Source organism: Saccopteryx bilineata, chromosome 5, assembly GCF_036850765.1.
Source record: "Saccopteryx bilineata isolate mSacBil1 chromosome 5, mSacBil1_pri_phased_curated, whole genome shotgun sequence".
NCBI classification, from domain to species: Eukaryota; Metazoa; Chordata; class Mammalia; order Chiroptera; family Emballonuridae; genus Saccopteryx; species Saccopteryx bilineata.
In genome coordinates, this window is record NC_089494.1 from 194,934,558 (window position 1) to 194,947,680 (window position 13,123).

Consider the following 13,123-nt stretch of genomic DNA (forward strand, 5'->3'; position numbering starts at 1 on the left):
AGGAAATAAAATCCGACCAGAGAACTGAACTATAGTTTCTCCACTAGATAGCATTTGAGGACAGGCGGCCTTTGGAAGGGCCCTCTTGTAATCACCCAAAGAAAATATTTTTTTTCTCTAACAGATTATTTTCTTCCTTTAAAACACCTAGTATTTTTCATGTGTTCAGACCATTCATATGTACAGGTATAAGTCTGATATAACCTGGGATATAAATAGCAGGTTGATTTCAATTCATTTATGTGCAACTTAAACTCTGATATAATTGTCTTCACTTCATTAATTGTCTCTAGTTGTGTGTGTGTGTGTGTGTGTGTGTGCACCAAATTGTCTTTTATTTAAAAATAGCAAATAACTAGGAATACTTTATTCTGGAATTCTGAAGGTGACTAATTTATTAGGTGATCTGTTAAGTCTTTCCATTGAAACTGATTTCTCTTACACTTGGAAGATGAAGAATAAATTAGGGAAAAAAGATAATCCTTATTTTCAAGTTCACTTAACATTTCAGGTTCTCTTTCTTTTTGTCTAGAAGGAGGTAGAATTGAGAAAAGTGATAATAACATGGCGATCTGTTTCTGGAAATAGAGTTTGCCTTAGAAGGAGTTCTGCACATGCCCAGAGGATAGAGGATGGCTGGCTGGGAAGCAGGCTTTCTTCGTCGGAGCACGGGGGGCTTCTCAGGGAACAGGAGGTGCTGGGCCTAGGCAGAGAGGGTTGGGGGATGCTTTCAGCCTCTATTCCACCGATTCATTTCACAGTACTGCCTTGGCCAGAGGCAGAACTGACCCTGTTGCCTCTATAATGAAGCACCACAGCCAAGGCTTTTTTCATTGATCATTTATTACAGATTACTATATGAGAGATATTGTTTTCATGTCTACAGTGCAATAATGAAGGGAGTTTGACACATACACAAACTATTTTTAAATGACGCCTATTCAAAATGCTCCCTGTTCCATAAATCCTTAATGATTTTTTTTTCTTTAAAAAAAAAAAAGCATTATAACTTTAAATAGAATTTCATAAAGCATTATAACCTTGGATAGAATTTCATCCTATGACCATGAAAATAGCAACGGTTCTCCCCAGGAGGCCAGGTTTCTAGGTTCGACTCAGTTCCCTGTGCTGTCCTTCCTCACCTGGTCTGCTGTCAGGGGGGTTCTTCACCGCCAGGTCCCGTCAAGAGACAGGTGTCTAGGCATCCAAACCTTTATCCTGCTGGGGATTTCGAGGGGACTAGTCCCCGTCACTCTCACTCGAACTGCCACTGTCAGATGGCTCACTACTGTCCTGCTTCTTCGGGGGCCTGAGCCTCCTGTTGGAATGGTCTCTTCTGTAGCCCCGGGAGCCTTTCCTTTGCGGCATCCCCTTACCCCATGTGGAGTTATTCTTTCTGTCGGGTACATAATGATTTTTCCCATGATGTGTTGTTATGGTCCCCTCATTATTGGGGCCACCGTGGGAATCTATCTCATTTTTAATTTCATTGTCAAGACCAAAGGAAGGAACGAGCTGGCCCGGACTTTTGCCTTTACTAGGCAACCTTTGCTTTTCACTAGACGTCACTTGATTCCTATTAGAATGTTCTGTACCTTTCCTGTCACTCCCCTTGCCATGTTTTGGAATTTCATTGTAATTAGTACTTTCAGTAACATCACTGCTGCCTTCTTTTCTTTTCCCTTTTGAGGGACCATGAGGGTAATGAAACTCTACTTTCCCTTGGTGAGCATTTTGGCTGCCAGCATCCACTCTATTTCCCTCTTTTCCAGGGAGTTCCTTAAAATTGGTGCTACCCATGATGCTGTCGCTGCCGTCCACCAGGCTGACGGCAGCAGTGTTTGCCTCTTGTGCTGTCTCTTCCCTGGTTCCAATGGTGCTTCTGCTGTTTTCTGCTGTCTCTGGGATGTCGTTATAGCCCAGACCTCCTGCCTCAGGGTGAATCATCTCAGCTTCACCGGGGCTGGTAAACTCTGTCTGAACATCTGCACCTTCTAGGTCAGGATCAATAGTTTCTCCTTTACCAGCAATGTTATTAAATGGTTGGCCATCTCCACTGAAAGAAGAGAGATCATTGTCCTCCCTCTCTGGAAGATTTGAATAACCACTGCCTTCAAAATTACTGGGGATTTTTTTGAGTTTAGGGAACTGCTTTGGGTAGTCAGTGTTGTGTTGAATGTGGTGGGTACTTTTGCTTTTCACTGGATTATCTGGGGCTTGCGGATTTCTTTGATGATTCTTCGTACCTTTTGAGAGAGCTATAGCATTATTTGCACTTGCTGGAATTTTGCTTAGAACGCTTCCAGGTTTGGTCTCTTTGTTTTCTTCCCCCAGTAGTTTCATCATAGCTTCCGGCTTCATTCTGTGTTGCATATTCTTTCTGGTGAGGGCTGCACCGTATTCTTGGTCATACAGTTTACTGATAACATCGTCTCGATCCTTAGACCCATTATTCTCAGTGGATTCAGGGTAAATGGGCATCTTTTGGTACTTGTGGGCATTTTCTTTGTTACTAATACTATAGTCTTCATTCCTTGCCCGCCTGTTTTCAAAAAGATTTTGAGATTTACTAATTTGGTTATTTTTGTTGGTTCCAAGAAGGACCAAATCTTCCTTTTCTTGGACAATGTTTTCTTTAGATGCTGGTGCTTGATTTCTTCTCTTGCCAGAATGGTGAAGAGCAATGTTTTCTTTGTTTTTTTCTTCCTGCTAAAGTGTAATTTTAAACATAAAGTGATTATTTTATGTTAACTTTTAAAATCTAATAATTCTTAGGAGATATATATATATATATATATATATATATATATATATATATATATCTCAACCAGATACTTAATAAAAAGATTCTGTTAATAAAGGCTTGTTAATAGAGCTAATTCTGGAATGGCCAAAGCATATTTTATGGAGAAAGAAGAATGAACAAAGTTTAAAGGATGGGTAAGATTCAAATACATGGAAGGAAAGTAATGAGATTATTTTAAGAATAAGTTGCATAGCCTAACCAGGTGGTGGTGCAATGGGTAGAGCATTGACCTGGGACTCTGAGGATCCATGTTGGAAACTCTGAAGTCTTTAGCTTGAGCATGGGAACATAGACATGACTCCATGGTTGCTGGCTTGGGCCCAAAGGTTGCTGGCTAGAAGCCCAAGGTTGCTGGCTTGAGCCCAAGGTCACTGGCTCAAGCAAGGGGCCACTGTCTTGGCTAGAGCCCTCCAGTCAAAGCACGTATAAGAAGCAATCAATAAACAACTAAAGTGCCAAAACTACAAGTTGATGCCTCTCACCTCTCTTCCTTCCTGGTTCTCTGTCCCTGTCTCTCTCACTAAAGAAAAAAAAAGTTGCATATTCAACTGTTTGTAAACAGGAAACATTTAAAAGATAATATAAATAAAACTGTAAGTTTGGAGTAGGAGAATCCTAAAGAAAAGCAAAAGAAATAAATTTGGAAATGTAGATTAGGACCTGATTTTGAAGAAGAACAGAGCCTGGTCCTCATCCTGTGACTAGGGACTCATTGCAAGTGACACAGACTTAATATTATTAAAATTATTCTCTCTCTCATTCTCATATTCATTTCTCTCTCTCTCTCAATATAATACTATTCTACTTGGAGAACTGCCTGTGTTTAATACATGTATCCTATTGTTAGTAACAGTAAGGAAATTGTTGAGTCAGCTCACACCAGAATCTCAAGATAAACATGGTTTGTGGAAGGGTCTCCTATTCTTATGAAGCTGGCTACTATCCAAGATACAAAATGTCCTGCTTGAAGCATTGTTAAGCAATAATTTAAAATGATTTATTTGTGGGAGTTATGACATCATTATTCATTAATCTTTTTATTTGGCAGGTATACTCTGAAAATAATGTTTTTCAATGAGGAAAAGCATAATAGAAAAAACTTTATAAAGAGTCATTTTTAAATAAGAGGTATTTTAAACATTTGATTTACTATAAGACATTAAATCTTAGAAAGTTTTACATGGACATTTATATTTTCCTATGCAATCAAGTTTATTTGTTTATTGCTAATATATTCTTTTAAGTTAAGCAGGTACATTAGAAAATCAGCAGATTATAATAATTCCTTCTTAATGTTTTCCTTTATACTCTGCAATGGGCAGTTTTGTTTTATATTTGCTGTTTTTATTGCTTTTAAAACAGTACCATATATACTAATAAATTGTTTGCATTTTACTAAAGACTGAATAGAGTTCTTTTATAAATAAAAACACAAAACAACTTCTAAATTGTGGTAAGTGGTATTCAATTATTTTTGCATTTGTTCACATTGAATGATTACCAAGTGCACTGTGGACTGTACGATGATTTGTGTCATCAGCAGGTCAGTCTGCTTTCCTCTGCTCTGCTTGTCTGTCTTTATGCCTTCACTTATTTCGTTCTTTTCATGGAGAACAACCTCTCTCACTCCCTTGTTTGCTCAAATCTTACTTATCCTCTGAGACTCAGCTCAATTATTTTCGTTATGTAGTTTTCCCTTGAACACTCGACTGGGAACTAATCTTTTTCTACCTCAAGCCCTGAAACAGGATATTCTGAGTATTTGTACAGCTGTCGTGGGCTAATGATTTTGTAAGTGCCATTTGTTTCTCTCATAATTCCAACATCCTGGAGATAAAGAATTAAGTTTTCTCAATCATCTTATCTCACATAGTATCTTGCACAGTGGGAAGAGCTCAATGCACATTCGTTATAATAAATAAGCTTTACAGGCAGTTAGTCTTAAAGATACTTCTAAAGAATATTGAACAGAACAAAACAACATTCTGAAGGGAAACTACAACTTTCATGGGAAGTGAAACCAGCTTTGGAAAAAGTAAGTAGTTTTTTTTTGCTGATGGTATTTTAAGTTGTGCCCAGCGCTTTCGCCAATGAATTTGCAAGAAGGTACTGAGTGAAAAGAATTATTGTTCCATTCCAGGGACAAGGCCCTTATTCTTTCTGTTCTGAGCATCCTGATGCAGATGGCATTCTCTGTGGAATGAATTTAAGGGACTAAAATGTGTCACTCTTTAGGCCAAAATGACTTCTTTTTTTTTTTTTTGTGACAGAGACAGAGAGTCTGAGAGAGGGACAGATAGGGAGAGACAGGAAGGAAGAGAGATGAGAAGCATCATATCTTTGTTGTAGCACCTTAGTTGTTCATTGATTGCTTTCTCTTATGTGCCTTGACTGGGGGGCTATAGCAGAGAGAGTGACTCCTTGCTCGAGCCAGCGACCTTTGGGCTCAAGCCAGCAACCATGGGGTCATATCTATGATCCCACACACAAGGCAGCAACCCCATGCGCAAGCCGGTAACCTCCGGGTTTCAAACCAGGGTCTGCTGTGTCCCAGTCCGATGCTCTATTCACTGCACCACTGCTCAGTCAGGCTAGGCCAAAATGACTTCTAATCCTCAGGGTACATAGTAGAATATGCCCAGGAAACCTCCTTATCAAACATCAAACATGAATCAGAAAGAATAAAACAAAAAACTTATGGGCGTCCAGGTCTACCCGTACCACCCCTTTTTGGACAGGTGCTGAAGTGAGGCAGGATTTGGGCCTGGGCAGAGGGTGGCCCACCTGTGTTGGGAAGGTTTGGAACACAGAGTTTTATCCCAGAGACGCTGAGGAGCCTGGGCTGTGGAAAAGAATAAAGGCACCAGCCACAGACGGAAACCCCAGAGCAGAAAAAAGTAAACTTTGTGTCCCTTATGGTTTCCCCTGGCGTTAGTCCAGAATGTGACTTATGAATGGATCATCACTCAGAGATTCAGCTTACCTTTATGTTAGTTTAATTTTTCCTTCCAGATGATGTGTAAACATACTTAAAAATATAATACCCATGTTTCTTATGGTGACCCTTGTACATTATCTACAAAAATACAATATTATATTAAGATGGGTTTACCCCTAAGAAGTTTTTTGGTTCTCTTTTTGATAGTACAGATACCTTTAAATTTGGGTGAAATCTAATTCTGCATCTAACAAATGGTAGTACTTCCTATAACCACAGGGGGGCATATGTCAACCAGTCCCTGAAGATAGCCGCTTGTTCCTTTCTTTTCTACACTATCTCTAAATGAGTTTTCTCTCTCTCTCTCTCTCTCTCTCTCTCTCTCTCTCTCTCTGTGTGTGTGTGAGAGAGAGAGAGAGAGAGAGAGAGAGAGAGAGAGTCAGAGAGAGACAGAAAGAGAGACAGATAGGGACAGACAGATAGGAAGGGAGTGAGATCAGAAGCATCAAATCTTTGTTGTGGCACCTTAATTGTTCATTGATGACTTTCTCATATGTACCCTGACCGGGGGGGGGGGGGGGCTACAGCAGACCAAGTGACCCCTTGTTCAAACCAGCAACCTTGGGCTCAAGTTGGTGAGCTTTGCTCAAACCAGATGAGCCCGCACTTTAGCCGGCAACCTCAGGGTTCAAACCTGGGTCTTCTGCGTCCCAGTCCAACGCTCTTTCCACTGTGCCACCGCCTGGTCAGGCTATCTCTAAATTAGTTTTCCCTAAGGATGCTTATGAACTACCCGATTTGATTATCAAATTTCAGTGCAAATGGAGCACTTGTAAATATATTCACGTGGGAGGGGTCAGAAGGATTAGAAGAAAGACAGATTTTACATTATACATGTCTGGTGTCAAACTGGCAAAACTCACAGCATGAAGATTCAGGCTCTTAAATGTGCAGTTTTTGCCTTTGTAATTTTCAGCTGAGATGGAGAAAAGAAGATTGTTACTTCTTGAAACAGAATTTTCTGAGACTTCCAGCAGAAACCATGGCAGGCAGAATAAGCGGCAATTTGGTGACCTGAAAAGCTAAGGGAACTTGTTTGACTTTCTGGATGTGTACAGAAAACTAACTCCATGTGAACAGAACTCCCCTCATTAAGACTTGCGAATGTTCTTCCTCTTGCTTTCTCCCTTGTTTCTTGCTTTGTTTCTCATGTACATGTGTGGGAAAATATAGTTTGCTAGTGACAATAACCCAGAATTTTTACTCACTTATCCCTCTGAAGGAAGAAATCGTATTGAAGAGGAATCTGCATATACAATGCCTTTCTCTTTCTGTCACACATTGTGTGAATTAAGTGCCCAAATTGTGTTGTATAATTTTGCATTTCCATTCTAAGTCACAAGAATATTTTGACAGTTAAAATTTCCCTCTGACTGATGTTTTCCTTTACAGAGAGTTGAAATAGCTTTATTTGAAAAGAATAACTCTGTTTACCCTCTGTTCCTCCACACAGTCTTGCTTAGTTTTCTCAGTCTGTGGTTGAACCATCTGAAAGAAAACAAGAAATAAAACTTCACCAAACATTCATTCTTTCACTCATTTCTTTCAAATAACAAACCCTTTCTTTTTCTCACACTGGGTTATACTGCTCAGTGTGGAAAACCATAACCAGAAAAAGATGGACGCACTCACCACTGTAATATTTGTGCCAGCGTTACAAGAGAGTGCCAGGCTTTCTCCCCTGGAGGGAGACAATTCCATCTTAAAGAACCACATTCAAGCCCAGGAGAACTGCCAGGCTGGGGAGGGGTGGTATTCCAAGTGAAAAAGCTTGGATGCTATTGGCATCCACTGAAAAAGAAGTTTCAGCTGGAATACGGGGTGTGTTTAGTCAGTGGACCAACATCAGCGTTCAGTAATGTGGACTTTATGTGCATTCATTGTATAAGTTCAGTCGTTGCTGTGTGAGTTAAGATAGGATGCTGCTGATTATCCTGCAAGAGTGAAACCATAGCCCTGCACATAAGAGGAAGTACCACACCCAAGTGTGGGTCTTTATTGTTGCCAGTCACCTGGGAAAATTCTATTTCTTTCAGAGAAAGGAAAATGAGGAGACCTGCATATTGGGGCAAATATTTTCTTTTGATCTGACATGAAAGTATCAAAATATCTTGAGGGTATATGGGGGCAAGAGGAAGCTATTAAAGCAGAGAAAGACCAGAAACTGAAAAGACATAGACCTAGGCATCTTGTTTCAAGATTTTAGGCTAAAATGTAGGTGTCACAGGAGAGTATGAGGAAGAGGACCTGAGAATCCCAGAGCAAGTTTGCCATGGAAGCAACAACCGTATCATTCTTTTATTCCCAATATTTTTATTTCCTTACTTATATTTGAAACTCTTAGGTTATCTTAGATGTGGCAAGAGGAACCAATGGGTAGGACTGACTGCATGTACTAATGTGGAAGCAGGCATCATGGTGGTATCAGTTACGTAAGAGGAAAGTGAGTAAAAAGGCCCTATCTACCTAGAGAGTATTATGCCTGACTAAACCTTAGGGTTCTGTATATTTCTTAGCAGTAAGATGTGAGCAATTATCCCAGTTGCCCTCAGACAATGTACTTCTGTCACTCTGTGATGATCCCTACGAATGACATTTTCTGAGCTCTGGTTTGGGATTGGATGATGGGCGATCTGGCCTGAGACTCAAGGGGAGAAGGAGAAAGAAACAAAAGTATGTTCTTTGCTGCTTTCTCAGTTTGGGGCTGCATCTAGGATTGGATGCACCTCCTTTGTGGTCCCAGTTCCTGTGGCCCCCTCATCCCCAGGTCACTGGGAATACCAGCTCTTTCCTTGTTTTTCAGACCCAAGGCATGGTAGTGGCTTCAAGCTTTGTGTTGCCACGTCACCCTTGATTTGCCCTTTCTGTTCATCCTGTACTTTGTAACTATTCTCCAAATAGAGCCTTTCGTACTGAACTCCCTGTCAGATTTTGTTTTCCTGACAGGACCCTGACTGATGAAATCATCCTAGAAATAAATTCAAAACTGTAGTATAAGTGCCCTATTGGCTGAGCTCCAAGGCAGATCTGCCTAACAATCTGTTCTATCCTAGACACAAAAATAGTTTGCAAATCATAGATACAGAGAACAAACTGGTGGTTGCCAGCGGGTAGGGGGTAAAGGGACAGGCAATATAAGCAAAAAGGATTAAGCAATACAAACTTCCAGTTGTAAAATAAATAAGTCACAGAGATACGTACAGCCTAGGAAATATAGTCAATAATATCGTAATAACTTAGGATGGTGACAGATGGTAACTAGGCTCATCATGATGGCCATTTTATAATGTATAAAAATTGTACTGAATCACTTTGTTGTAAACTTGAAACGAATAGCATATTGTATGTCAATTATAATTCAACTATAAAAAGACAGAGAAATACACATTAGAGAAATAATGAAATATAATTTTAGACTCATTGGGTGGGGACCTAGAGGAAGAAGAAGTGTGATATTTGGTGGTGGTGAAAATGTTAAAATGCAGAGCACTTTGGGAAGAAAAAGTGGCAATATCTATTGAAAAAAATGCATATTCTCTTCTATTCAATATTTCCATTCTCAGAAAGCTATCTGTTCTAGAAATAAAAGTACAAATCTTGCCCATAAAGATAAAAGTACAAATTAGTGTTCAAATATAGTTTGTAAATGACACCTTACATTTATATTACACTTAACAGTTTGTAAACTGCTTTCATATACATAATCTCATCTGGTTCCCATAGTAACCCCTGTAGTAGAAGAGAACAGCCCACACTTACACAGCTGGTAGTAGTAGTAGTAAAGGAGATATTTTGATCTAAATTCTCTGTTTCAAAGTCCTGGGGTTAAAAGAAATGTTTAAATGGCTTGATATATACTTACTTAATAATAAGAGGATATGTTTCTATAGTTTATATTAAGTACCTTTATGCCTATTTTATAATTTTATCTTTTATTGACTTTTTTATGTGGTTCTTAAATGATCTTGTGCCTGTAAATTTGGATCATGGCACCATTTCTCAAAAATATCAAAACAGTACAAACAGATATGGAAATGGGGCTATAGGAAGGAGAAAACATAAAAATTAGATGGGTAGATATTAATTTAAAAGAGAAATGACAGTTTGGGATATTTGGCATCTTCTTACAAACATACCTGATCGTATATAGAGTAACTTGATATAATTCATAGTAATAAATCAAGAACTTATAACAAAGTCTTTATAGTCAAATTGCATATTGGTAAATATTAATTAAATTGCATGTCCCAATAATGATCTTTTCTTCCATTTTTAAAATTTTGTATTTGAAAGAAACCAGGGTGTCACCCCCAAATATGCCTCTTTGACATAAAAATTCATTTGAGTTGAAGGCAACTAAAAAATAGTAAGCAGAAAAAGTTCCTTCTCTTCTACCTAAAGACAGGAAATAAATTCTCCTTTGACTGGAGACAGACTCTTCCCAGTCCAGGGACCACAGCAGAGAAGTGTGCAAATGAACCTTGTTCAACTAACCCTAATCTTACTGAGAAAGATAAGGACTACTTAGCCCTAGTTGGGCTACCTCTAGCATGATCCTTTTTGTCTTGACAATTCCTCACAAATTTATTCTTTGTCTAAAAGGTATAAAAGCTTCTTGCTCTGGTCACTTCTTTGGTCCTCATTTTTCTTGTGAAGACTGCCATGTACATGTAAAAAGCCAATAAACCTTGTATGCTTTTCTTCTGTTAATATGTCTTTTGTCAGTTTGATTTTTCAGATCCAGCCAGGGTCCCTAGGAGGGTCAAGGAAAACCTTTTCCTTCCCTACAGTTTGAATTTGAATTCTAGTTCCAAAACATATGTTAGTGACTCAATATATGCCAATTTTTGATACCACCAAGCTGTTATTAAATAATTTAGATAACTGCTCAAATAGAGTTTTTCTTCTGTATATCCAGAAGAAAAATTGTATTTAGCCATTCATAATTCCAAATTTTGTCTGTGTCTTTGCAGAACCTCTTTCATTTGAAATCCACACACACACACACACACACACACACACACACACTCCCTCCCCTCATACCCACTTGGCATTTCTCCTGTGCTTGAAGGTGGCCCTGTAAGGGAGATGGTATTGTCTCCCACTAGGAAGGAACGTTGGAACCTGCTTTTGGCAGTGGTCACTGGATTGATGTTGACATAACACATTTACTGGAAAATGGTTGGAGAGTGCACTCCACCTCTTCCTTGGACTGTGTTGCTCAAAATAGATTTATCCTAGGCTAGTGGGATTGAGCTGGGTCAGCAAGACCCACTCAACCCCTATTGTGCTTAAGCACATGACTCTGTGGCTTGATTGAAATAAGTCATGTGGACTGGGCCTGTCAAGTGTCTATTATAAACAGTGTGGCCCACGCAGGACAGCTAGAGGCTGTGAGCTGAGGAGGGACAAGCTTTCCTCAATTTCTGCTGTCCTCAGTCGATGACATGGTTCATGCTGTCAGTGAGTGACCCAACTGGTCACCCATTCACTCAGAACCTATATTTAAGTACTTCTGGCAACAGAATGACCACTTATTTTCCATGGTTCTCCAACCAAAAAGGTTACTCTGGGAAGTTAGAATGCTTTTCAGACATTATCTAATTGGCACTGTGTCTGCATTGCAGAAAATATTGGTAACAGTGAGCATTCAGAAGATAATTTAGTCATATCCTTAGTACTCATCTGGGTGAATCAGAGGGGAAAAGCGACATAAAAGGAAATGGGAGCTTGATTTGGGTTAAGCTTGGGAACACTTCCTCACATCTTTAGCCTCGCTTACAAAGAAAAATCATTACCAGGATCTCACAGTGTTGAAGTGCTGCAAGGATTGCATAAAAGGTCTGGTCCCTTGGTGTTGCCATATATTTACAAAAGCTAGTTGGTTAGTCTTAAAATATTCAAATCTTTTTTTTTTCAATTTTTTAGTAAAATATTTAAAATTCTTTTGACATATTATAATTTGGGTCTCTGAGCATTTATTTATTATCATTAGCTGATTTGAAACACTGTGTCTTGCTCTTGGTTTTCTCAAAAGTACTCTTTTTGGTGTTTCTTAAAAGGCAACATGCTGACATCTTGTCATTCAGCACATTTACTAACGGCCTCCTTGCTGCAGGTGCGAGAGGCTTTCTTTTTGCTTGATACTTCATTATCACTAAGCTAGGTAAGTGTTACTAATTTGAAAAGACATTGCTTAAGAAAGAAATAGATGAAGAGAAAAATAAATAAAAATAGCAGTAGGTTTTATGATGCATAACTAAAATTGGAAATGCTTACTGGTGCTGCCCAGGTCAGACTGAAAAGTAGCAGTCCCAAACAGACAATTTGCATCTTTGAGAATCTCTGTAAAAAGACAATACATTTTACCCCAAAGCATTGCCAATTATGAACTGCAACCCTAAGAATATATACAACACAAAAGTATAGACAAACACCTTTCCCCTAGCAGTCCTTTTTTTAAAACTGAATTTATTGGGGTGACACTGATTAACATAAGTATACAGGTTTCAGTTACTCAATCCTACAGCACATCTCTGTACACCATAGAGAGTGTTCACCCCCAGTCGTCTCATCCATCACCCTTTATTCTCCATACCCTCTTCCACTCTCCCCATTTCTCCACAATCACCACATTGTTGTTAGCGTCCATGAGTTTTTTCTTTTTACTTTTTTGTCCTTTTTTTGCTCAATCCCACTACCCCCTTGGATACTGTATTATAAGTGCTTTCACATGTCTAATTATTCCAATGTAAAAATAAAAATTGTGCATTATTAAGACAATGAAACCAGTTGATAGAAATGAATTTTATAGATATATTTATTTGCTCTGTTGTCAGCCCAAAGTTTTCCCTTTTGTCTTTAGAGAGAGGTTTTAATTTAGTCATTTACATAATTTATAATAATATTAAATTAGTATAGTAGCTTACAACATACTTTTTAAATGATCTGCCAAAGTAGCAAGCTTCACAATATGGAATATAATCTTGTCTACACTCAGGCTGGTGCCCCAATATATGTCTTCATAGTCATTAGCAATGTATTTGACCTAGTATCTATCTAGAGTGATACAATTTCTGTAATACTTACATTAATAGCTAACATTCATCGAATACTAAAATAAGCCAAGCACTGTTCTAAAATTTTTACACATTCAATTAATTGAACCTTATAATAACTCTATAAGTTAGGTGGCATTACTATTCCTGTTTTATAGACTAGGAAATAGACACAGAAAGTCAAAAAAACTGGCCCCAGAATTTCCAGGTATTTAGGGGCTGAACTCAGATTAGTAACCAGGCAGTGTAGCTAGAGAGACT

General features: G+C 38.7%; 1 protein-coding gene across 1 annotated transcript; it reads right to left on the bottom strand.

Moving 5' to 3' along the window:
- Positions 1-990: 990 nt before the first annotated feature.
- MEPE (matrix extracellular phosphoglycoprotein) lies at positions 991-12,146 on the bottom strand. The gene is made up of 3 exons (XM_066280513.1): positions 12,084-12,146; positions 7,239-7,292; positions 991-2,709 (listed from the first exon to the last, which is right to left on the bottom strand). The coding sequence occupies exons 1-3, from the start codon at positions 12,135-12,137 to the stop codon at positions 1,240-1,242; spliced, it is 1,578 nt and encodes a 525-aa protein (XP_066136610.1). The 5' UTR covers positions 12,138-12,146; the 3' UTR covers positions 991-1,239.
- Between the last annotated feature and the right edge of the window lie 977 nt (positions 12,147-13,123).